Consider the following 26,848-nt stretch of genomic DNA (forward strand, 5'->3'; position numbering starts at 1 on the left):
GATCCTGATGTTAGGCGTCCAGCTGAGCTCCAGCACCCAGCTGACTCAGTGGACTGGGTCACTGTCTCCTGTCCAGGGGGGTGCTTCACGGATGGTGGGGCCTGGTGAGTGCCCAGTCAGGTAGAATCTACTCTATCTAAACAGCTGTATCCATTTTGAGGAGGAGTTTAGCACCAGCTCAGACCAGTGGTTGACAAACTCTGGCCTGCAGGCCAAATCCAGCCCACCACCTCTTTTTGTAAATAAAGTTTTATTGGAAAGCATGGAACACAGACATGCCCATGTGTTTACATATCATCGTGGATGCTTTCTGACTACATAGCCGAGGTAAGTAGCTGCAGTGGAGACTGTATGGCCTGCAAAACCTGAAGTATTTACTTTCTGGCCTTTTACAGAAAAAGCATGTCTACCTCTACCTAATGAGGGAGGTCTTCACCTGAGATTCTCAGATAAGCTTAGGCAAGTAGTCTGAGGGTGCTTGAAATTATATCCCAGATTTTTGCTTTGCAAGTGAATGCTCCACACTTTCCATTTTAGTCTTAGAATAGCCCTTTACTCCCAAAGCCATGCCAATGCTCTGGTGGGAGGTCTCTAAGCAGGTGGCACAGGGCGCTCTCCTCTGGGAGTTTCGATGGTGACAACGTGGTGAGACAGACCCATGAGTGGATCCTAACACAGCCACACCACACCTGCTAAGGGACCCCATACAATGCACTGAAATGACAAGCTCCTCAGTCCACAGGGCGATGACATTCTCTGGAAGGCTGGTGGGGAGCATCTACCATGGTAATGTGTCAAATATCATCCCGGGGCCCTGCCGCAGGGGCAGTCGTTAAGAATGGGTTGTTCTGGCCTGTGTGGCTCAGTTGGTTGGGCGTGGTCCCATGCACCGAGAGGTCGCCGGTTCAAGTCCCAGTCAGGGCACATGTCGGGTTGCAGGCTCGATCCCCAGTGGGGGGCATGCAGGAGGCAGTTGGCCAATGCTTCTCTCTCTCCCTCTCCCTTCCTCTCACTCTAAACAATCAATAAAAACATTAAAAAAAAAAAAAAAAGGATGGGATTGCCACAATAACCGTCTTCCAAAGGCAGGTCTAGTGCCCTTGAGTAGAAGCAATGGGATTCGGGCAGATTTAGGACTGACATCCCAGGATCTGCCCACACTCTGTCCTGTAATGGAGCAGGCTGTTCCCAAGGCAGGGACAGCCACCACTTTGGTGCCAGGTTCCAGGACTCAGGCTCCGAATGTGATGAGAGCCTTACCCTCAGTTTGGGCAGCTCCGTGCCATTCCACGTCTGCCGGTTTCAAGCACACAAGAGTGCCTCTGGCCCCCCCTCCCTCGCACTGTTCCCTCTGGGTACATCTGGGGTCTTTTCGCTTGCTGGGTACTCAGACGTCAGCTGCTGCAGCCACCTACCCAGTGGTGGCAGTGGGCGTACACATGACAAGGTGGAAGCTGCTTCGCACCAGGCGCCGCAGCCCTTCTTTGGAAGACTGTCCTAGGGCTGTTGGGGTGCCCAGGCCCAAAGCGGAGAGAATTGACACCCCTACAACCCAGAGAATCGTAACCAGTGGCTGCCAGGTGCCAGGTGAGACAGCTGAGCCCCTGCCACAGGCTGGGGACAACATGTAGAAGCATCACCAAGCTCCAGCGTCCCCTCCGGAGCAGGCTCAGGCTCAGGCCTTTGCGAGACCGGGCCTGAGGTGATGCTCCCACTGGCCTGCTCTCCTCCCGTGTCCCTCCTGGGAACACGTCCTTTAAAAACCCTGTCTCCAGCTCTGAGGACAGGTCCCACGTCAGGAACCTCAGGCAGGAGGTCGCGAGGTGCTGGAAGATTCTGGCCTGCCTTCCAGGGAGATGAAATTACATCCCAGCAGACCCGCGGGAGCTTTCTATGACCCAGTGACTCTTTCCGGGCTGCCCTTTGCCGGTCCCCTGGACAGAGCCTACACCCAGTGTGAAAGGTCCCTGTGGGGTTAAGCTAAGAACGATCATCGTCCAGGTGGTGGCCACGAAGGGACGGGGACATAGCTGAGGAAAGTCACAGCTGCTCAGTTTGTTAAAAACAAAAAAGGGAAGAAGCCTGAAATATCTGTGGCTTTGGAGCAAAGCCATAGTCTTGAGGCGGAAAACCCAACCGACCCCATACTGATGGTGCGTCGCTGCCCTCGGATAGAGTAGCCGCTAGCCACGTGTGATCTCTTAAATTTAAAATACTTAAAATTAAAAATTCAGTTCCTCAGTTGCATGGTTATATTTTAACCAGGAGAGGTGGCATGATCCGCTTTCTTGTCCCAAAAGGCAGCCAAGGGTAGTTTTCAGTCCCCAGAGCCCACAGACGGCAAAATAAGAGCCACACATATGCTGACAGTGCTATTTTCAAAGCACCTTTTTCTCTTAGATGTAAAATTTTTATTCTCATATCCTTTCCCCCTGAGATAGACAAGGCAGGAATTATTAGTACCATTCTATAGGTGAGGAAACTATGGGCCAAAGAAGCAAAGTCACAGAGCTGCCCGAAGAGTGACAGGGTCAGAGCTGAGCTAAAGGCTTCTGCCATGGCCACTGGGAAGTCCAGGACAGCAAGGATGCAGCGGGGTGACCCAACAATTTGGGTCTCTGATGAACTGGGGCATTTCTAATGTCTACCCTTGGCATGCACACTCACTCTTTGAATAGCCACACAGCTTCCTGAGTGGACACTTGTGACCTAAAAAGCGGTCACTTTGCCTTCGAGGTAATAACAGCACAGAAGGCTGCTCTGTGGCTCCACCCTCCGTGATGGGCAGTTGTGCCATGACCATGAAATGGGGCCGGCCCGTGGCCCACGAGAACCCTGCTTCTGCGACCCATGGACAACTTCTGTCCAAAGGATAGGCATGCTGAGACTGGGCAGAAGGAATGGACTTGGCAACCAGCTCCAGCCTGGGAACTTCATTTTCTTTCTGGACAAGCAGCTCAGTCTCGAGATGAAGACCACATGACCCGGCTCCTGGCATTGCATTGGAAACCCTCTGCACTTTGGCAAGCACTTCATCAATCTGGACCTCAAACACCCCTCTGCCAAACTGAAGTCATGACCTTGGCCTAGAGCAGGTTTCCTGAGTCTCGGCACTACTGACATTTGGGGCAAGGTCAATCTTTGCTGTGGGGGGCTGTCTGGGCACCCCCAGCATCTACTCACTAGATGCCAGTAGCACCCCTTTCCCAACTGTGATGACCAAATGTTCCCTGGGGAACAAAATCTCCCGGTTGAAAACCAGACGCTGAAAGGTCTCCAGGGCCCTTCCCTGGCTCCTACACTTGGTGCAGAGACAGAGGCCTCCAACATGGGCACGGCCAACAGCTCAGACCTGGCTTGGCCTCCCAGAGTGCACCACACCAACCCCAGCCAATGGAAGGAGTCAAGCTTGAAGGCCTTCCAGCTGGAACCTAAGATTCCAAGCCAATGGCCTCCATGGTGACCCCTGGCTACTCAGAGGCCGCAGAGCGGAACTGGCTGTAACAGTGTCCAAGAAGAGGCGAATGCATTATTTTCCAAGGCATCCATAATTCTCTCTGCCCACGCAGGAGACAATGTGCCTTTGCCACCCACAGTCCAGTTCATTCTAAATATGACAACAAGGAGCCCATTCACTCCCCAGAGGGGCAGGGGACAGGCCAGCATCTCTTCCAGGAAATGGTGGCCTTTGGCCTTCTCTGATTGCTGGCAAGGGTGACGCAGAAACTTGGGAGCTAGGAACAGGCACTGCTCCTACTGCCTTGTTTTTCTCTGGTGGAAGAAGGGACACAAACCAAGGGACATTCTTCCCTGACCCGCCTGGAAGAGGTTGGTCATCTTTCCCAGGCGGAAGGCCCAACAATAGAGCTTCTTCTCAAGGCCACTGGAGACTGATGCTCACTTAACTAGAGCGACGACACCGCCCTCTTTCCGAACAGGTTCCCTTGATAAGTGGCAGGCACAGCCGAGCAGGGCTTCTCTGGCCTGTTTCGGGCAGCGCAGCTCCAGGCTCTGGTACAGGGTGCCAAACCCCAGGATGCGTTCAGTGCCACAACGTGAACCAGGAGCATCTTCCCCATTGTACAAAGATTCTACGATCACTGTCTATAGAGTCATGGCCACTAACGCCTATGTTCACGCCGAATGCCCAACATCTGCACTAGGCCTGGCAGGCCATTTCTGAGCCGTTGCTAGCATTTCTTACTTGTCATGTTCTGGCAAATGCCTAAGGTCTCAGAAAATTTTATGGAGAAATATCTTTACATTTCAAAAAAATTTAATACAATTAATGAAAATATAACGATAATAATAGCAGCCGCCTTTGCTAAGCATTTTTTAAGCACTGTTGGGTGTGTGCTCATTGAGTCATCTAATTTAAGTCTCCTGATCCAGCAGGACACGTGGGTGTCACTGTCCCCACATACAGAGGTGAGAACAAGCTCGGGCAGGAGCGGTCAATGGCAGTCAGGGGTTCAGAACAATCTGATGAGCCCAAGTCTGTCTTGTTTCCACCACATCCTACTGTAAATCAGGCAAAGACCACGGTCAGTGGGGTTTAGCAGCAGGGCGCCTGGGTCCATCTGGAAGGACAGATTTGAACACTGCCTGGGGATGCCGCTGACCTTGACCAGTGGTTTCCATGAGGAGTGTCCCTAGCCATTCGCCCAGCCTTCTCCGGACTCGTATTTATTCCTCTTGAGGGCAGAGGGCAGGACTTCCTCGGCAGGAGAGTCCATGAGATGTGAGCAAGACCTGGGAGTGCAAAGTTAGCTTCACATCCACCCTGGATGCCAGGAGGGGTGAAAAAGGGAATAAAATTCTCAGCAAGGGGAAACTAGGGAGTAACTTCTATATCACATTCAGGAAAGAGTCCCCCCTTTTCATTCCTATAGTCACGAGCTCCCTGGACACATTGTTCCAAAATCCAGGGGGCGCTGAGCACCTCAGGGACCCAGCCAAGGCCACCTGCTCTTTATTGTTTGTGACAGCTGACCACGCAGGTCACCATATTCGACTTTCCCGTCATCTTCCTTTGACAGGGACGTTAACGGGGCCTTGGAGGTGAGGGCTGCCTCAGACAGACAGAATGACACCTCAGGAACTAGCCACACCCTTGACAGCAGCCTCCCAACTGGCCTGTCCCCCCCCCCCCCACTCTCCACAGGGGGCCAGTGGCTCTTTATAAAATGTAAATTGAATCCTGTTACACTCTTGCTCAACACCCTTTAAAGGCTCCTTACAAATGTAGACTAAAGCTCTATTTCTTTTTAATTCTCACCTGAGGATATGTTCAGAGAGAGGTGGGGGGGAGGGGGACATTGATGTGGGAGAGAAACATCAATCAGTCGCCTCCATAGGCATCCTGACTGGGAATCGAACCCGCAACCTAGGTATTTGCACTGACCAAGAATCAATCCCACAACCCTTTGGTGTACGGGACGACCTGAGGATATTTTTCCCATTGCTTTTCCAAAATCGTGGAAGGGGGAGGGAGGGAGGGAGAGGGTGAGAGAAACATCGATGTGAGAGAGACACATCCATTGGCTGCCTCTCGCTCGCGCTCTGACAGTGGCCGGGGATCGAGCCTGCAACCGAGGTGCGTGCCCTTGGCCAGAATCAAACCCGGGACCCTTCAGTCTGCGGGCCGACACTCTAACCACTGAGCAACCCGGCCAGGGCAAGCCCCAATTTTTTTACCACAGTGTTTGCTGCCCATTTTGACCACTCAGGTTCCAACCCTTGTAGGGAAGGATCTGAAAAACTTTCTCGACAGTGACTGAACTGCCAGAGCCAGCGGGATAACTTCCAAGGGGAAGGTGGATAAGTTGTGTGATGTGTGTTTAAAAAGAAAAACAAACAAGGAGGAAAGGAATTATCGTCTGATTCAATGGCTGCACCGCAGACAGCAGCACTTAATAAATGCCGCCGCCGCGGGCTCGGGCTCACGCTCCTGCAGCCCCTCCCGGAGCAAGGGGGGGGGGACATCAGAGCCACCGAACCCCACGGGGCTTCGAGTGGCTGCGGAAAGCGTCTTAGAGTTGGCTAAGGAGATGAACTGCTTTGCGGGTTACAGGGCCCAGGATGTTCTCGGAGATGAAAATCCTTTGTGCGTTTCTGCGTGTGAAGGATGCAGGGTTCCAGCCCGAGTGGGCCCGCGGGAGGGGGCTTTGCTCCCAGGCGGTGGCCTCGGGCTCTGGGGACCGGTCCTCCTCTGCACGGAGCCCTTCAAGCTCTGCAAGTCCCCCAGGTGAGCTGGGCACTTCAGGGCGCTGGGCATGAGCTCAGTGAAAATGGGGGGAAAGGGGGAATGAAAGGGACAAAAGGGGGAGAAACTGAGAGAAACGTGTACAAATCTCAAAAGCAGTGAGATAAAATTTGGTAGGTCTTTACAGCAATAGATTCTGCCATATTTGGGCCAAGAGATTGCGAGCATGTTGTGCAGTTACCTTGCTTGGCGGAGACTGGCCCTGTTTCTAAGAGGACTGTGTGGTAGACACATTGGTGCCCCCAGGTCACAGGGCAGCCAGGGCTTGATGACTCACAGATGTGGCCACAGAAAGCTGGCCCCTTGCCTGAAGGCTTCCTATCGGAGCTGCTCACACTCCAGGCCTCCTGGTGGGCTCCCCTGAAGCCAGATTCCAGCTGGAACCGCACCCTGACCGCTCCTTCCCCTTCCCTGCCCCGTTCCCCTCCCTTTCCTACTGCTTCCCCGAGAGGACACTAACGCACACCCGAGCCCCTGCCGCAGGCTCTGCCTCTCGGGGGCCTGATCTAAGACAGGAGGAGGAAGGAAAAATGAAAACAAAAACACAGCATGAAGTCTGCACAAGTACCTGAGCACATGAGACCATGTGTAAAAGTTCAAGTTCACATATCAGCATTCAAAGCGTAGAGCAGAACAAGGGCCCTGGTGACGGACGCAGATAGCCCTGTCCTCCGGGCCAACTGGAATGTCCACACGGGCGCGGCTGGAGTCCTGGGGTCCAGTCAGCACGTTTGAATTCACGGACCACGAGAGGCTCTGTGGGCTGCACACAGGGCGAAGTGGGCCCGTTCTCTGCCTCCCGGGGCCTGCAGTTAGCGTGGTCATCGGAGGCCACCAAGTGGGCCCGCGATGCTCACCAACCGCCAGCCCCCCGCTCCTGGACCAGTGTGTGCTTTGTTCGTCTCTCGTTGGCCAGGTGCTTTGTAAATGGTGGCTAAGAGGATGTGGGCTAGCCCCAAGCAATCAGACAGGAGTGAAACAACCATCGAAAGAGAGGAACTGTCCCCTACAGTAGCGGCCTGGGTCACGGAGGTTCCAAAAATAGAAACAGCCAACGCTCCTTGGGACACCAGCTTAGGACTTGAAATCTAGCTGCTTCAAAACGAGGCTTGGGGGCTGAGCAGATTCTCAGCAGCATCTTTGTATTACAACTCCGTTGTGGAGAACTGTCCCTGGCATGACATTTATCATCCCTGGCCCCTGGCCACTAAATGCCAGTAGCACTCCACCCTGCCCCCTAAGTCACTGTGACAACCACCTAAAAATGAACACCCCCCGCACTTCCAAATGTACACTAGGGGGTGTTTTTACTCCTGACTGAGGACCACAGGTAGGAGACAAATCAGCTCAAGGGGAGAGAGGGAAGGAGTGAAGGGTGGGTGCCGCCTCTGCGCGTGAGTGTCCGTTCCTGATCCCTACCTCCAGGCCTCGAGGAGGGGAGGCCTTCCTGGAAGAGGAGCACCCCAGAAAGAGGGCGTGGTGTCACCAGCCCACTCTAGACGTCAGCAGAGACCCTAGTGTGAATGTCACAGTTTAGAAGCTTCCCACGCAGGCTGGGCCAAGACACTGACCCTTTGCTGGGTTTCTTCTCTAGAGGCCAAAGGGCAAAGGGCCACACGAATGCCTCTCCCAGGTCACGTCTGTCTTGCTAAACTGAAGGAGGGCCCACGCTGCAGGACTAACGGACACCGTCCCCATTTGCAACCTCACCATATTTAGAGAGAGGAATGGGACAAGAGGCAGCATAAATCAAGTCCCCATATACTGCGTCTGAAGGGGAACAAGCGAGGCCAGCGTCTTGGCACCATCTTAGAGAGAGATGGCTGCCGCAGCCAGGGACTGAACACAGACAAGCAAGTGCGCAGTGGACTTGGCCCCCTTCCCATCTCTGAGATTAATAGTCTTCAAACACCACGTGGTTCACTTAACTCAGCTGCTCAGAAACCTTTGGCTCTTCCAGAATCACATCCAGATTCCTCAGACATCCACCCCGAGACACTCCCACTCCCAGCACCCACATACATATGACATGGTCACAGGGGCCTGTCTGCCTCCCCCCATTCTTACCTCCTACCCCAACCCCACTCTGCTCCAGCCACACTGCCCCTGGCTACCCCTCAAGCTCCCCAGATGAATTCGGTCCTGGGCCCCAGGCTGGCCGTCCTTCCCCAGGTGCCAATGTGCTTCCTCCTGCGGGCCTTTGTCCGATGCCACCTTCTCTTCAGATTGCCTCCTGGCCCAGCCTCAGCTTGCTGTAGTCCACTGTCATTTCTCCCAGCACCCTTCCCATCTAGCATGTTCTACAGCTCACAGGTTTATCAGCTTTATTGCTTCTGGTCTCTTCTCTCCACCAGAATGTCAGCTCTCCATCTGTTTTGTTCCATGGTGTATCCCAAGCTGCTAAAATGTAGAGCACTCTAGAAATGTTTGCATGAAGAGCGATCTCCCTGCCTTGCAGTCGCCTCTCCCCACCTCAGCTCCCAGTGTCCTGGGGGCTCTGGCTTTGAACTCCAATCAGCACACGCCTGTGACAACACTGACCAGACAGTCCACTGGGGCCCCTGGGTTGCTCCCAGCCACACACACACCAGCTGCCTTACTTTGCTCATGCGCCGCCCACTCTGGGAGGCCAGGTCACCTCTCTGAGGACATCACATCTCTCCCCACTTTCCAGGTGCACAGTGAGCTCCTGGGAGCCTCCTGGATTAGACCACTTTATATCACCACTTGCCTTCTAATGGTCCCTATGCAAGGAGCACGTGTTTATTTTAGTGCTCAAAGCTTCCCCCTCCTTCAGGTAAATGGATATAGGAGGGTGGATACCAGCTCCTCGTTGCTGATCCTGTGAGCTCTCCCCAGCCTTCAGCTACTTCCCTCGTCTCTCAGGTCACCTCGCTGCCTTCCGCCTGCGCCCAGGCTCTGTCCTCCCCACGCTCTCCCTGGGTGATCTATAGGCCCCCACCCCTCATCCTTAGGGCCAACTCAGGCCTCTGCCCTCAACTCCACACCCACAAGCTGATGCCTTTCCTGCTGTCCAATGGCACCTCCCGCGGCACCTCCCACGCCACGTGACAAAAGCTGAAACTCCTGAGCCCATCACACTCCCTCCATGAACTGTCTCCACAGGGGCATCTTTCTGTTCCCTCCTCCCTGACAGTGGTGGTCTCTCAAGCCCCAGGCCCCTTGCCCACTGCCACTGCCTGGCCCAGGCCACCGCTCCCTCTCCTGGACCCCTGCCTTCTCCCTGTTGCGTTCAGCCTCCTGCCACTTCCCCCGCAGCCAGGGCCGTCTAAACGCAGCTCAGATGGGAGCTCTCCACGCAGACCCTCCGCCGCCTGGGGAATGGGGCCGAGATCCCCGGTGCGCCGTCAGGCTGGGCAGTGCGCTCACCCTTCTGGCTCAGCTCCCCACGCCTCCTGTGTGCTTCAGCCTGGGACGGACAGGCTCTCATTGCCTCCAATCCTTTGTCACTGCTGCTCCTGCTGCCAGAACACAGCCCCTTCCCCACCTCCACGTCCCAGGCTTCTCCTGAGACTTGTTCCCCTGGTCTTCCTCCGTGAACCTCCCCTGTGGTTCACCCTGTCTTACCCACTGCGTCATCCTCAGTCTGTGGCCACATGGAGAGCTCTACACATACTTGTGAATGCACAAATGGCTGTGAGTGATTTACTGCTCCTTAAACACATAAATCAGGTGTCCCTCTGATAGAAGAACAACCACTTGACCACTAATATGCTTTCCTGAGTGGGAAAGAGGGGTGTGGACTCCCAGTTTGACGTATAGACCCATCTGGGTGTGACCAGGGGTGAGGGCACCCATGGCGATCACAGTGGAAGAAGGGGACAGCCTGTAGCACATGCTTCTGGTGTCCTTTTGGGCTCCCTGGCTCAGCTTCCCGATGCCAGTGCAGCATCTCTGCCTGGGGGAGTCGATCACACCCTCCCTCAGCTCCCTCAGCCCTCAGGTGAGTCACTCTCAGGTGCTGTGAGTGGCCCTGCCATTTCCCAGAGCTCTCCAGTGGGACCAGGCTCCTTCCAGCGCCCCCAGTGGCAACTAGCTTGGTATCACCCCCTTTGCTGCCTGCCGCCCTTTCCCCGTCCCCCAAATAGCCACCTGCACTTGAATTCTTGTCTCAGTGTCTGTTTCCAGAGCAGCCCAAACTCAGACATGGTCCCAGAGGCTCCCTGGCAAATGGCAGGATCTTAAAAATGTCAGTCCCCTCCCTACCCCATTTATCTTGGAAAATTTATTTTCTGTCTTCTTCATCTGGCCACATGCATTCATTCACACAAACCCTCAGTGTGTACTTTCCCCGTGTCAAGCTGTGAGCTGTGTCTGGGGACTCACTGTCCTCAGGGATCGGATCAGAAACTTAATAGGTCAGGCGGGCTGCTTTGTCCTGGACACAAGTGGGACATCCTAGACGAATTTCTTAATAATATGAATAGCTGACACTGACAGGGTGACCATCCTGGGCCAGCACTAGTCTCAACACTGTCACCTGCGAACCAATCTGACCTTTTCAACAGCCCTATGATGAAATGAGGTCCACGTGAGGCCAGAGCTGTGGGCTGTCAGAACCAGCTCTTAATCCCAATGAAACAGGTGAGGCCTTTTAGCCGGGATCTCAAGCCCCCCCTGCCCACGGATCCCTTCCATTATGGGGGTCACACCCTCCAAACACCTGCCCTGTGCTAGGCCCTGGGCCCACCGTACACATGCCGTCAGGATTCCACTTCTCAGCGCTGAGGAAAGAGGCTTCCTCTCCACTAGGAGATGAAGAAACTGAGCCCAGACTAGCAGGGAATATCCAGGTTTATGCTACATTCCAGAATAGCAAGTCCAGGGACTGGAAGTAGATTAGTGGTCGCCAGGGACTGGGCAAGGGGCCTGTATTGGGAGGTACAGGGCTTCTTTTGGGGGGGTGGTGACAAAAATGATCTGGAATTAGATCGTAGTGATGGCTACACAACCTTGTGAACATACTAAAAACTGCTGAAATGCATACTTTAAAATGGTGAATTTTATCTCAATAAAAAATTATAAGAAAGCGAGTGCAGTGCATGGATGTGTTTCCCTGTTTCAGGCTCAGCATTGAGTCCAGACTCCTCACAAGGCTCCCAAGTCCTGGAGGGCAGGATCCGCACCTGGGAACATCCCAGCAGCCGTGGCGATACCGGAGGTCACTCATTCATGTGCAAGTCTCACCAGACCTTGGCCCCAAGTTCCCTCGAGCCTCGCCTTTTCCTCTTTTTGGGCACCGATCCCTTCCTGCCTTGTGTCTCTGGTTGTAGCCAAGAGTCTCAACCCTGATTCATACAAGAATCACCCCCTCTAGGCATCAGACTGTGCCTGGGCATCAGTCATTTTCAAAGCTCTCAGGAGATGCCAGTGTGAGTCCAGGGCTCAGGTTCCCTGAGGGCAGGGCTATGGACAGTTCATCTCTGCAGCCCAGGCACAGATTCTTGGCAAAGTTTGTTCAATAAATCAATGTAAAGGTTTGTTGAGTAAATTAAAGTCCACATAAATCCATAATCTTTTATTTGCTAGATTTAAGCATATAAATGGAAGAGGAACCATTCCATTTATTGAATTGGGAAAGGGAAAGTCAGTACTTAAAAAAAAATAAAATCACTTTTAAAAGAAAGCCAGCAACTATTAAAATTCTTACAATGTCAGATGCTCAAGTCCAGGAGCATCTGGTCAAGAGTCGTGCTTACAGGGCACTGTGCTCGGTCTAGAGAGAAGCTCAAGGCAGGGTCAGCCGATTTTATGGAAGGGAGCAGAGAACAGCTTGGGTAAGAGATTTATTTAAGCAAGGGTTATGCTCACAGGAGAGTGGGGTTGTACCGGGTGCTGGGCTAGCCCTCACATGTATTTTTTGTACTCACAACCACCTTCAGAGGATGGAGTCTCATCACTCATTTGCAGACAAGAACACAGAAGCTCAGAGAGGTTCAGTGACCAGCACACAGCTGGTAAGAGCCAGAGCCAGGCCTGGCCTCCAGGTCCTCCTACTCCCAGACCAGGCAAGTGGCTCAAAGATGACAGGACAGAAGCCCCAACCCTGCAAATGATGAGGATCCAATACCCCAAGGCCCCAATCAATCATGACAGTGAGGACAAGCTCAGCACTCACACCGCCCATGAAGCAAGAGATGTTCAAAGTGACGTGGCCCATGTTTGATGTCCACAGTCCCTCATCACTGGGCTGCTGTGTATCAGAAGGGTTTTCACAGGACGATTGGCAGCAGCGGATGGACACCTGTTCAGTTTTCAGAAGCACTTTTCACTTATGGATTCCTCAAGTCAACCCCTCGCGGTGGGTGGAATCCCTACACCTGGTTCATAGAGACAAGGCTGAGGCTACGTGACCCGGCCCTCTTAGACATACAGGAGTGGCTGGGCTAGCACTCCCACCTGGGCTCGAAGATGAAGACTCAGATGCTGCATTTTCAGTCTTTTCATTACCCAGCCCCTGCCAGTGGGGACAAGTCCCCGAATGCCTCTGTGTGCCTCCAGTGTCCCCAGCATGGGGCTGGACTCAGAGCAGGCACTTGGCTAACGCTTCCAGGTGAAAGAGAGGCCCTTGTAAGAGGCAGGGATTCAAGGCACATCGACGAACAAAGGAGCAAAGGCTGACATGAGCCTGGAGCCAAGGTATCCAGAAAGATGGCAGGAAAGGACTCTCCTGCAAACGCTTCTGCAAATGACAGTCCACGGGACTGGGAGCTGCATGCGGGCGGGAGCGGCCCCTCCCTCGCTCACTGCTGACTTCCCAGCACAGCACCTGGTGAGCCCCACGCGCACCTGCTAAATGACAAGAGAGCTTCCACAGCACCACAGCCTGTGCCCTCTGGAGGGAGGCTAATTCCTGGCAATTATAGAGCAGGCAGAAGTCACAGATGTGCTCATAGCTCTGTCTGATATTTTATTGATCACTACTTGTGCGCAGGGTCTGGGCCGAGCACAAGGAAGATTAAGAGAATGTACAGAACACATGCTCTGCCACTGGTCTAGTCTGCAAGCCCTTCACGGCTCTGGGGACATCGGCTGTCCTCTCTGCCCAGCGTTCATGTCCATGACCGTGGGGGGCCACCACTCCCTTAACCTTTAGCCCTGCATCCCAGCTCCAAGGGTGGTGACATGGTCCAGGCCTGATCAGTCAGCATATTCCATCCCACAGGCCACAATGATTGTCCAAGGATGGACACGTCACCCATGCAGGTCCAATGAAAGTCAGCCCCAGGACTTCAGTGGACCTTTTGGGAAAGAACAGCTCTGATTGTAGGGAGATTGCTAACTGTAAGGTTGGCGGAATCCTGTAGCCTAGAGTCACAGGGGCTGGGCCAGCCCGAAAGAAAAGGCAGCCCAGGAGAAATCAGAAGAGAGTGGGACAGAGACAGAAATCCAATACTATCACAGGAGACCTGCTGCTCGAAAATCCTGATACATGAGCCAAAAAACTAACATCTCCCTCCCTAGTTTTTGCAATGTTTAAGCCACTTTAAGATGGGTTTCTGCTACGTATAACTAGAAAAGCCCCGCCATAGGACCAAACTACACCTGCCCTCTCTCACCGAGAAACACCCACAGGCCCAAAGCTCCACCTAAGGCCGCTGTCTCCTCCCGGGCACTCTCTGCCCGCCTCTGCTTCTCTGCAGTCCCAGCCTGGCTTTCAGGCCCTAGTGGGTGGTCTGGGGACTGAATTATCTCAAGAGTCCCCCATTTGACTCCAGTCTGGTAGCTCATCCCGAGTCTGCCCTTCATATTGCCAGAAAAGTTGATCTTTCTGAAGCAGAGCTACAGAATCACGTCATCTCCCTGCTCGACACCTTCATGGCTGATCACTGTCCCCAGCAGTTTCCTAAGGGATGGGCTACTTGTCCCTGCAGCTAAGGGAGCTGGTTTTCGATGGCATAGAGACCCAGAATTCAAAGACAGCAAAACACAGAACAAGAAATTAGGTCCTTTTGATTCTGTTACAGACCTTCTGGTTTCTTTATAGAGAAGAAACTCCGTGTGGAGCTACCACGGCTCTGACACCTCATAGTCACTAGCTTTGTTTTCATTACATTTATTTTTAATTGATTGGGGGGGTGGCATCAATCGGCTGCCTCCTCTACACACCCAACTAGGGATTGAACTCACAACTCGAACACATGCCCTGACCGGGAATCGAACCTTCAACCCTTCAGTACACAAGACAACACTCCAACCAACTAAGCCACACTGGCCAGGTCTCATTACATTTATTTTTGTGGTCACCTTTATTGATGCAAGTGATACTGGTTTTTCGACAGTAGTTATGTCAAGTTTTCTTTGGAAATTAATTTGCATAAACATAAAAGTGAGTCTATTTAAGGAAAAAAAGGGCAAATAATAGGAAGTATTTGGATATAGTGAATGACGTTTGGCAAACAACGATTCACAGGATGAAATGTGATCTAATCAGCCACACACACAAGGCCCTTTCCGGTCCACCCTTGACCGCTCCTTTAAACCTACTGAAAGGCTTGTGACTCCCAGGGTGAGTCTCGCAGAGTCAGACCTCCAAGCCTTTGCCCATGCTGTTCCTTCTGCCTGGATGCCCTTCCCCCACAACCTCAGTAGCAACCTAGTACAACCCATGTATTCTTTAAGACCCAGGACAATGTTACTGCTTACTGTGGCCCAGCTACTCAAGGATTTCCGGCGCACCTTTTTAAGTTGTTGACAGGAGGACCTTCCCTTTGAGCCGAGAGATCCCAGATGACCAGTCTCTCACCTCTGTGTCTGGCACAGAAGCTCAGTTAGCACGAGATGAACTGAAGGGACTCTAACTGGGGGTGTGGGTCCATCAGATACAGGCACACCTGAAAATAGCACAGGCCTGGAGCCCAAACAGTGCCAGGGGGAGAAATTCTAGAGGAAGGGAGAGGAGTGATCTTCAAGGACAGGTGCCTGAGGCCAGGCCCCAGAGGACACCTCGAGGATTCCTTCAGGAGAGAAGAGAAGGTAAGCATCCTGGGATGGAAGAATCCTACAGAGGCTCCGAGCAGAGGGCCTGGTAGGCCAAGGTTCCCCACGTTAACTTGCATTTGAACCACCTCAGCACTTGTTATAATGCTACTTCCCAAGCCCCACCCCAAGGACTTTGAGTGGGCGGGTTTGAATAGGGCCCTGGAAGCTGCACTTGTAAGAAAAGTGCTTCAGACAATATTGAGGATCACACTCTGAGAAGCACCGGCCACAGGTGTCAGGTAAGAATAGAGACAGGTAGGGGCCTAGTCAACAAAATGCAGAAATGCCCATGAACTGCAAAGACCTCCCAGAACATTGCATCACTGCCTGAACCCAGAGAGCCTGGACACAGCTGACCAGAGAGCAAGCGTCATCAAGGTTATTTAAAATATGCCCCAATAACTGGAAGGAGATGTGTTTACAGGGGGAGATCCACACATGACCATAGGCATTCTATAGGCCTCAACAGGAGCGATTAATCCAAAATACAGAATCTCTTGTTGGAGACCTTATCAACTAGCAATTGTAGGCAGGGAACTTAACTGTAGAGGTCAGGACTGAGGCCATTTCTGGCTAAAGAAACCCTCCTTTGTTTGAATGACCAGGAAGTCACATTGTTCATAGATGAAATCAAGGCAAACCAGTGAGGGGGCGGGAGGGGGCTGGGGTGGAGAGCAGAGTTCATTGCCAATGGCTGAAAGGCATCCATATTACTTTGCTCCCAGAGCCTTCACTTCGGTTCTACACTAATTGCCTCCTTAAACCTGAATTAAAGCCGAAAAATGAAACTGTGTGCGTGGGTGGGATATAGAAGACCAGGGCCCAGGGCCCGCCAGACCGAGTCGCTCATCAAATGGAGATTGACTTTTATCTGATTAACTGATGGAGAAACATCTTTCTCCATCTCGCAGGAACATTCTGTGGGAAAGGCGTTTTGCAGACTGCAGGGAAAAGTTGGGCCTTGGCTTCCCTCCTGCTCGGCCAGTGGAAAATTACAAAGGAAGCAAGGCTGCCCTCTGCCATGCTCGCAGGCCCTCTCTGGGCGCAGAAAACACAAAGAGAAACCGGAAACAGGCCAGCCTTCACTTACCTGGGGCAGAGAGGAGTCTGGGAGGCGGCGGGGGCGGGGGTGGCGGAGGCAGCGGGGGCGGGGGCCGGCACTGGCAGATGTGTTGACAGCTGTCAGTCACCTTGGAGCAAGACTTCTGGGGCTCACCATGTGTCACCTGCAGGAATGGGCACACGTGCCATAGAGAAGACAATGAAGCAACTGGGAGCCGAAATGGGCCCTCCCAACCCACTGTCTGCCAGGCTGCAACTTGGGGGTCTTCCCCCGACCACGGCAGGAGGAATAGACAGAAGTGGGGATGACTCAGAGAAAACAATGTGGGAGGCTGGCCTGGCAGGTTTGGAGACAGGTTTTATTTCCAGCTCTTCCAGGGACCAGCGATGAGACTGTTACAAGTGACTTCAATAGTATTGAGAGGTAGACAAGAACTTGAAGGTTAACTCCTAGCATCACCCCATCAGGCAGATGAGGCCCAGCAGAAGTGGCCGCCCGAGGTTCTCCCACCCAGATGGGGACAGGATATTGACTTTACTCCTCAGTAAGCAGACCCAGCTAATTCACCAGTCTTTCTTTTTTTTTGCCCCGCCCCCACCCCACCTCCCCCCAGGGTCCCCCAGTCTTTCTTACAACTGTACAAGGCTAAGCCTTCACCTTGTCTCTGGCCACAGCTCCTGACAGCCTTCCTGGGATGGCCAAAGTCCTGTCTTGAAGGAGGACCCTCACTCAGCCAGGCGGCTGCTCTGGTGGCCCTCATGACCAAAGGGAGCCCGAGGGGTCTCGTGTGAAACATACCTGCCCAGACCACCTATATCCCTCAAAAAAACCCCAAATGCCTGCCCACAGCTCAGAGGATCACGTGGCCAGGAGGCCCCAGACAGCGTCTCCAGTCCCACCTCACCCCCCTGTGCTTTTACCCTCGGCTCTGCCCTCAGTGCCCTCTTCCAGTCTCCGGGCCCTGGCCACACCTGTCCCCTTTCACGTACTGCTCTAGTGGCCGGCAATGTTCTCTCACCCCTTCCCTGCTAGCCTGTGACTCAGCTTGGCTATCACCTCAGGGAAGTGTCTCTGGCCTCCCTGACCTGGTCAGGTCTCCTTCTCATAGGCTCTTCAGGCCCAGGTTCCAGTGTGTGGGGCAGAAATGTGGGTGATTCCCTGGCTCCTGCCCATCCACACCGTGAACTAGAGATCTATGGGGCAGGGGCCAGGCCTCTTACCTCTTCTCTCACTATCATAACCTGGCTAAGGGAATGCCTGGCTCTCAATAAATATTTGGCGAATGAAGGGACAAACAAATGAGCAAATGAATATTAAGCACATGGGCCAGAACCCATGCCTCTTGAATCCTGGTCTGGCGTTTTTTGACTCAGTGGCAGTTTCCTCTCCCGTAAACTACGAAGAGTAGCGGGAGTGGGTTGTGCTCCACCAGCGGTTCCCGACCCCGACTCCACATCAGAATCTCCAGGCAGCTTTAAATCACACTCACATCTGAGCCTCCCCACGGCCAGTTAAATCAGAGTTTCTGCAGGTGCAGCCAGGCGCGAGTATTTTGTTTAGCTTCCCAGCAGTACCGTTACGGCATCTAACAGACGCTGCAGAGCGACCACCTGCGCTGCGCCCCTCCCCGAGGCGGAGCGCCGTCCATCCCCGAGGCCGGCGCTCTGTGCCCGTCCCAGGGAGCATGCTGATGTAAGGGCATGAACGGAAAAGCCGGTGGGCACCCCCACCTCCATAAGGCCCAGGGTCAATTTCTCTGGCTGTCATCTTGAGTGAGTAGAAACCTACAGCCCCAATTTCCCTGCAACCAGCCACCTGCCGCTGCCTTTGAAGGCCCCTGCAGACCCTTCGCTCCCCGTGTCCAGGCCCCGCAGAGACAGCCTGCAGCGCTGGATGCTCTTCACATTTGGCAGATGTGAATGGGCTGGATAATAGCCGCTGGGAGGACAGCGGGAGGTGAACTGATTTACAGCCCTGACAATATCCGTGAGGCCAAGAAGCTCCTGCTCACCACCTTTTAGCGTTTTTAAAGGACCACTGACTGCAATTCAGACTCTGGAAGGCAATGTTGTCTCTTACTGGGGAGAGCATACTCAGAGGGTGAGCCTTTTCTCAGTATTTTACGGAGATGATTAACTCCTTGCATGTCAGCGGCAAATCCCCGGGCCTCCCCCGCAGTGTGGTCCTCAGTTCTCCCACCACCATGGAGCCTGTCCTCTGCATTCCGACCTTCTAGGACTGTGGGGGTTGCTCGAGAGCTCCGTGCTCCCAGCGGCTGGCCTCCGAGATCGCCTCTCTGCTGAACTCTACCACGTGCGTGAACTTCAAGCAATGAATGCCATTGCCAAAGCAATTACTTTCCCACTCTCCAAAGCGCAGTTTACGCGAGAGAGTTCAAGAGCAGCACGTTTGTTAACCTGGCCCAACACAATGACCTATTTTTATGAGAGGAAATAAGGGCACAGATGTATAAGAGAGTTTAATGCGATGAAATTGTAGGCAGGGAAACCGGGGCCAAGTTTCGAGGCTGGAGGGAGAGGGCGCAGTTTAGAAAGCCACGGTGTCTGGGACAATGGTCCACCGGAAAGGGAACCTGCACAACTGCCTGACCAGCCGTCAGCACCAAAGTATCAGCCTGGCTGGCTGTGCTTCTCCCGGAGAGGCGGGCCCCCCTTGGCCCCTCACTAGAGTTTGGTCCGGCGCAAACCAGTGGCCGCGAGCCTCTCGACACTGACAGTTGGTTACTCACACCCTTTATCCACTTGCCAGCTTCTATTCATCCTTCAAACCCAGCTCTGGCACAGCCTTCTCGGGCAAGCCATCCCGAGTCCCGTTACCCCCAAATTAGACCCACCTGCTTCTCCAGCTTGTAACCCCTCTCTTTGGGGTATCATTCCTACTGTTTTGTAATGTTGGCCTCCTGCTCCCCCCAGTAAAGCTGGCAGGTAGATGAGTCTGTGTGTTATGAACCCTGAGCCCTACTGTGTGCCAGCCATGGGACACAGCTGTCATTTCACCATGACGATAACCGGGAGGGGCAGGTGTTACCATCCCCACTTAGCCGGTGGGACGGAAGCAGTGAGGGTAAGTAATCGACCAGAGTGGCACAAGGCCCGGCATTCAGCTGGTGCTCAGTGAAAAGATATGTTGGGAGATGATCCGCCCACCAGTGTAGAAACATGGGATCTAGCCCACCCCCAATCTGGGTCCACTTTGAGGTTCTGTGGATTGGTGGTGTTGCCTTAGACAAGTAGAGAGGAAACCTCAGTGCTGGGAGTTTGTCTCAATACCTGGCTTGGTTGGTTTATATCTTAGGGAGTCCTGCAAGAAGAAACCTGCCCTTGAAGTCCCCTACTCTTAACTGGACTTGACCAAGAAGAAGCAGAGACCCAGAAAGGTCAATGACTTGCCTAAAACCGACAGAGCAAAAGCTGGTATCACTACTTCCAGGGATGAGTTTTTATTCCACTTTTGCTATCACCTGCCTCCCCTTCCCTGCTCTGCAGTATTCTCCTGGGGCCAGAATCCTGAGGCACAGGGAGGTCCTGCCGTCACCTGGGTTTGGTACCTGTCACTGTGGTCTGGGGGACAAGGTGCTCCATGGCTGCCAGTCCACACTACTGGCCAATCTGTCCAGTTTTCTGGTCCATTGGATGTTGCCTCCCAAACAGTCCTTGAATCCATCCACTTGTCCCCATTATCACCCTAAACCAGGATACCATCTCTTGGCTGGGCAGCCCTAGCCTCTCACATAGGGTTGCTAGGTAAAATATGGGACACCCTGTTAAATTTTAGATAAACAACCACCAACTTTTTAGTGTAAGTATGTCCCAGATATTGTATGGGATATACTTACTGTGCTAAAGAAAATTTGTGGTTTAATTGAAATTTAAATTTAACTGGATGGCCTGTATTTTTATTTGCTCAGTTTGGCAACCCTACCCCCACCAGCCTCTTTGACCCTTGCCTCGCCCCCCTCTCCGAGTCCATCTTTCCTGCTGAGATTTCTAACATGCCAATCTGAGATTGTCATCTCTTGCTTAAAACCTCTGACAATCCCCATAGCCCCCAGAATCAAGTCCAAACTGCAAGATACGATGTTAGTGGCTCACGACAGGGGCCTCACCTTCTCTCCTCCGGCTGCGGGGACTGTTCTCTCCACCTGCACACTTTACTCACACTCGCCCCCTGACTCCTGACTTCTCCTTGTCCGTGTCACAGCTGAGCACTGCATCTGTCACTTCTGCCAGGTTCCGTCTCTAAACTATTCGCTCCTGTTGAGCTATCTTGCCTATAATTACGTGTTTAATTATCTCTCCAGTGCCAGACTGTCGATGCCATGCGGGCCGGCACCACTAGATCCCTTGCACTTAACACAGGGCCTGGCAAACAGTAGGTGCCCAATAAGTGCTGCTGGATACATAAGCAAAGTTGCAGTGACTGGCCATAGGGGGGAGGTCAGCACTGCTCAGGCCCGGGGGCAGCACCTTGTCAGCATAGAGACCCACAGGCTCCGATCCGAGCCGTCTCCCTGATGATGGCCGTAGGAGGACACCCACAAAGACGATGGCTTCTGGCATCTTTTATGGAGCCAGGCCAGCACCACAGTAACTTGATGAGACACACTCCTGTCACACCTAATAAATTTGCCAGCCTGTCATCCTCTTCGCTTGCAAAAAAAAAAAAAAGGACTCATCTGGAAGTGAACTTAGAAGAACCCTAAATCACAAAAGCTCAAGATCTCAATTGCAGACACATTAAAAAGAAAGGGGGAGGCTCGTGGATGCCCCCTCACGAAGCTGGCGGCACTTTAAATGTCATCTGACTTCAGTGATTAAGTTTCTTATCATCTAGGCAGCAGCCAGAGGCTCCGGGCTGATTTCAAGGTAGGAACTTGCTGCTTTGGGGACCATAGGTCTCTCACTTCACCAATTATCCTGTTAATTAGAGGACGTGGTTGTGTCTCTCCTACCCAGCCAAATGCTTACATCTTCCGGGGACCCTTCTGGCAAAATACTCATGAAAGCACAGAAAGCTCTGAGTTCTTTCTCTATATTCGAGAAACTCCTATGATGTGACAGATTTTAATCCCTCCACTTCTAGGGAACTACACGGCTTCACGCACCTCCGTGTTTCCTCTTCTCCCTCTGTGCCCCTGGATTCAGCTCTTTTGCTTAAAAACTGGACCCATCCGTTCCAAGGCCCCTTTCCTTGGCTTCTCAGTCCTTATCATTTGTAGATTAATTTTTCCAGAGCCTCCAGCCGAGATTGTATCCATTCTACTTGTCTAGAGAATTCCTTTTCTAATTGATTTGCACAAAAATTGATTTGTATTGAGTAACAGCATCTGAACACACACACACACACACACACACACACACACACACACACACACACACACACGTGTGAGTACTGCCTGGCTGAAGGACATTGTTAAAAAAGCCAGGCTGCTTTCCCAACACTATTTCTTTTGGTGGTGGTGGTGGGGGGGGGTCTTCTGTTTCTACCCGACAGAATTCTAGTCTGGGAGACAGACAACATCACTGTGTAACTCTCCACACAAGCTGAAAAGTCTTCTAGAAAACTGTAAGCAAACAAGTATAAAAACTAAGTGAACTTAACATCTGAGGTTCAACTAAAAGTTGAACAAGGAAAGCTGGTCCCCAACTGCCCGAGTGTTTAAAAGTGACAAAATCCCGCATCCTGAGGAGGCAGAGCTGAGTTTAATAACTGCCGCTTCACACATTAAACAAAGCTGCCACTTCCGAAAGGGAAACAACTGTGAGCGAGGCCGAGCAAGCCAGAGACAAGCGCAGAACACGGGCCTGGTGCTGCGGTGGAGGTGGACCCTGGTGGACCCACCCACACAGCCAGCATGCTGGGTCCAGCTTCAGAGCCCCTGGTCCTCTCCCAGCGGTCGCTGGGCCACCATCCAAGCAGGACTGACTGAGCTGGTCCCAGCAGGGCCCCATAACTTGGGACAGCTCATGGACCACAGCAGATTGGAAAGCAGTCTCGCCCACCCCTTCTTCTTTGGACTATCGCCCCTATTCAGACAACCATCTGAATTATCCCCAACCCCCCAAATGCCACCTGGAGAATGAGAAGCTGCGAATGCCCAGAGTGGGGTATTTCAATGCCCCCCAAACAATAAAAACGTCCTCCAGCACCTGCTGAACCACTAACAACTCAAAAAGGTCAAACAGGTGACAGTGATCAACAGAGTACCTGGCCAGCCTGAAAGAAGGGCGGCATCGCTATTGCTAATGTCAACAGTTAGAGTTGCGTGTTTATTGAGGTCTGGGCACTGCCCTAAGTAGTATTTACTTGCTTTAGCTCATCAAGTACTTGTAACAGCACAGTCAGGAAGAAGAAACCGAAAATCAGACAGGTTAAGTGCCCCACCTAAAGTTGCCCAACTGGTGAGGGGCAGGGCTGGGGCTCAAAATTCAGAGCTGACAGCAAAGCCCACCTCTTCTCCACTCCACTGTACCACGGACCTCGTACATTCTGGGAGGTACTAGGGGACCATCCCATCTAACCCTGTCTCTGACCCTAACAGAGGTAACTCCAGCTGGTGGCCGCCTGGCCTCTGCCCTGGGGGCCAGGGGACCCAGGGTGAGGACTCCATCCTCAGGCAATCCTTACAGATGGACAGTTTTTCCTTACATTCTCCACGAGGGCCACCCTGTACGATCCATCCACATCCACAGCTCCGCTCCCTATAAGAAACGCAGCCTCTCCTGTGTTGAAGTCCAGCTTCAGGAGACTAATTTGAAGTTTGCCAGTTGGAAATTAAAAAAATGGATATCCTTGGGATCATTTTTGTTTTTAAGTGTGCAAAAGCTCTCGGGTTACTTTTTCTGACATTTCTGCATTAAGAAGCCATTGCCTAAGCCCTTCCTGTCCAAGGCCCTGTCCTGCAGGTCTCCGGCCACAACTGAAGCCTCCCCATGGAGTTCCTGAGCATGGGGAGGCCCCTAGCATCTTTTCTTTATCTAAACTCTCCCCAGGACCAATCAGAAGGGCGGCTGCAGAAAGCTGGGGTCGGGGAGTAAAGTGACACCCCACCGCCACCGGTCTTGCCCTGGAGGTCTCCAGGCCCCTGCAGCCCCTGCTCACCTGTACGAAGCCCCAGAGCGGGTGGAGCGCGCAGTGCAGCAGCAGTGAGGGCCAGCAGCAGCCGCGGCGCAGCACCAGGTCCCGGAGGAGCATCTCGGCCCGCGGCAGCCGGCTCTCGGGGCGAACTGTCGGGGGAGCAGAGCTTGGGTCAGGCGGGCGTCGCGCGGGCCCCATCGCGGTCGCTCACCCCAACACAGTCCGGCCTGGGCAGGCACGCCCAGCACCCTGGGGCACCCTCGTAAATCAAGCTTGGCCCCTGCGCTCTAGTTTGCACTTTCGATGACCCTTCGTGCACACTCGCAGAAGCGGGCATCCCAGAACCCACACCCTATCCTGGTGCCTACCCCCCGGAACCCTGCGTGAATCCCGTGGCCCCCGTGCGCCTCCCCAGAATCCTGCTTGCATACCTCGGCCCGATGCACACTTCCAGAAACAACTAAGCACACGACAGCGCCCGGAGCAGCACCCCAGAAACGGCCATGCGCTCCTCACTCCCACAGTTGAAATACTTCAAACCGGGCAGGCACCGCTCCCCCCGAGTGCACATCCACAGAAAGAGCCGTGCGCACCCCCCGGCGCCCGCGGGCACGCTGCTGACCCTGCATGCACAACACGCTGCGGGCACCCTCCTCGCCCCGCCGGCCCTCACTGCGCACACCGCAACATAGGCACCCCCGTGCGCACCCCGTTTCCCCTGGCGCGCTCTCCCGAGCCCCAGCCTCCCGCCCCGGAGAGTGCGCCTCCCCCCAGGTCTCCATCTCGCGCCCCAGCCCTCCCGCGCCTCCAGCCACCTTGCCTGGGGGCCGCCCCAGCCGGTCCTCCGCGCGGCGAAGGGAGGTGGCGCTCCCCCCGCGGCAGACTGCTCCCGAGCCGCCGGACAGCCCCCATTTAAAGCCGGCCGCCTCCCCAGTCCCCCGCCCTCTAGGCGGGGCCTCGGTCCTCACCCGGGCGACTGCGCGGGCGCCTGGGGGCTTCGCGTGCCGGGGAGGAGCGCAGGGCACTGGAGCAAAAGTTTGCGCGCGGCTTGGGCCTCCGGGGCCGCCGAGCTGGGGTCCCGGGCGCGGCGCGCTCGCACCGGGGGGCTCCCGGCTGCGCCTGGCCGCGCGCGGGGCGGGAGGGGCGGCACCCGGTGTCCAGGGCCGGGGCGGGCTGCCTGCCTAGGCGGAGGCCAGGGCGGGGAAAGTCTCCTCCTGGCCGCCAGGACCCGGCGGCGAGTGCCCTCCCCGGGTCGCCGCCCTCCCCGGTGGCGCCGCGCGGGTGCCCGGGGCGCGGGGATGCCGGAGCTGCCCGGGTCGGTCACGCCGGCCCGCGGGAGGCACCGGCTGGGAGCGCAGCAGGGCCGCGGGCGGAGGCGAAATAAATAATGCACGAGGAAGGAAAACAGACGTGAGCCGCGCCAGAGCCTCGCCCGCCTCCCGCCCGGCCGCGCTCCGCCCGCGCTCGCGGCCGCCAGCGCCGCTGCAGTGAGGCGGCGTCTCCATCTAGCGAGGCTGCTGTGTATCGGGCGCTGGATCATTTATTAATCCACCCGCGGGAAGGACTCCCAGCTCCAGGCGCGCTTGCTCCTGGCTTGCCTCCCCCCCCCCCCCAAGTTTCTCCGAGACGGCTGGAAGGGGGTAAGGACTGATTCGTGGGGTCCCCTTTTGGCGCCCCGCCTTGAGGACCCTTTCTGCTCCCTGCCCCATTCGGAGGGGGCGGAAGCTCCCCGGGGTGCAGGGGCCCAGGGCTGGCTCTCCTTCCACAGCCCCGCTACCCGGACCTCTCCACCCGCAGGGCTGCGCTCCGACGGCGCCGCCTGTGGCCCCGGGGGAGACCTCTCGGCCACGGCTTCTCCTCGGCCATCGCCAACTCCTCTGTTGCTGGCAAGATTGTCAACAAGTCGTGGCGAAGTAGCCCGGCACGTTTCCTTCAGAGAAGCTGCCCTGGCCCCACGGCCCCCCCAGGCCTGCGACGCGGCTCTGCTCATCCCTGGAGGCGGTGGCAGGCGCTTTGGCTGGTGGACTGGCCTCCCAGAAGGGCTCCCGAGGCCTGGGCAATCCGATTCTTAGGTTTGGCGAAGGTACCGGGGGCTCAGGACCGAGAGTGGAGCATCTGACACCATAGTTCATTCGTGGAAGGAACGTTTTCTTGGTTCCTTTGCCCAGTCTCTGTGGGCACCCTTCAGTCACCCCCGTAAACACGTACTCTAAGTATAAACTGTTTGCTCTGCAGATCAGCTTTCAGACTGATTTCCTAGTGACCCCCTTTTTGTGGAGAGCTGACCTAAGGCTCTCCTCCGTCTAAGCTCTGCAGATACATCTGAACCCCAAGAAATGCCGTGACAAGCATGAATGAGGCCTGGTGCCTTCCCTCCAGCAACTTGGGGTCTGATCTGGGACACAGATAATAAAACCAGGTACTCCGCTGTCCCCTGGCATGCGGGGTGAGAAAGGGACCCACACTGAAAGGGGGACAGAAGAATGAAGACTGGAAAGAGGGTCCCTAAAGGTTTCTAGGATCAGGTGGCCTGCTGGGAGTGGGCGTGTATTTCAAGTGTTGGGAACCTCCCTCTTGGGCAAAAACGTGGAGATTCTTACTCAATTGCTCATTCATTCACTCTTGCATTTCATACATAGTGTCTCTGAGCACCAACTAAGGGCCAGGCAGAGCATTAGATGCTGGGTACACGATAGTGGACAAATCAGATCTTGTCCCTGCCCTAAAGGGGCCCGCGGTGGAGGGAGGAGAAATGGGAAGTCCCACGCTATGGAGAGTGGGATCTGAGTCCCCCAGCAGCTATCTGTAGGGGCTGACCTGAAAGTGTGGGGAAGTTAACTCCCTGTGGTATGAATTACGATCAATAAGAAAAAAGGGTCCTGGAAAGACCTGGTAGGTAACCCAACTCCCGTTCTCCAGCCATGGTTCCGTATGACTGACTCAAATCTGTCTGTGTGTCTGAGCGATGGGCTGTGCTCCCTGGCAAAGCGTGGCCTGCTCAGTAAGCGTATCCCATTTCCTTTGCTTTCCTTCCTTCCCTGCCTCTTTCTGCTCACTCCTCCTGACCTGGGATTGCGCCCCCCCAAAATGCGTTATTACATACACTTCGTTTCAGGTTGCCTTTTCGGGGCAACCTAGGCTTAGAGAAAGTTCTTAGGGGTTTCATGGTTACGTGCATAGAATGAAGTGGGACGCCATGGCCACCAGGATACTTCACATCAGAAACATCTGTAGGACTGCAGCGATTCAAAGTGGGGCTCCTTGAGCGTCAGAGGACTTTCCTCAGGCCTCTGCTTTTCTGAGAAACAGGCACGTTCCAGGTGGGAGGGGCTCGCGCCCGTGGAGAATGGCAGCTCCCGAGTCAGCGGCTTGGTTCCCTAGCTGTAGAATCTTTAGAGGATTTCCCAACCTGTAAAAGC

General features: G+C 54.3%; 1 protein-coding gene across 1 annotated transcript in view; it reads right to left on the reverse strand.

Moving 5' to 3' along the window:
• PRIMA1 (proline rich membrane anchor 1) overlaps positions 1 to 23,554 on the reverse strand; it is a 37,497-nt gene extending 13,943 nt beyond the window's left edge. The window contains exons 1-2 of the mRNA XM_081132292.1: positions 23,454 to 23,554; positions 16,359 to 16,494 (exon numbers count right to left, since the gene is read on the reverse strand). Of these exons, the coding sequence (XP_080988418.1) occupies positions 16,359 to 16,494; positions 23,454 to 23,546 (229 nt within the window). The 5' untranslated portion in view covers positions 23,547 to 23,554. The remainder of the gene's footprint in view (positions 1 to 16,358; positions 16,495 to 23,453) is intronic.
• Between the last annotated feature and the right edge of the window lie 3,294 nt (positions 23,555 to 26,848).

The sequence above is a fragment of the Miniopterus schreibersii genome, assembly GCF_964146895.1.
Source record: "Miniopterus schreibersii genome assembly, chromosome: 1".
Classification (NCBI taxonomy): domain Eukaryota; kingdom Metazoa; phylum Chordata; class Mammalia; order Chiroptera; family Miniopteridae; genus Miniopterus; species Miniopterus schreibersii.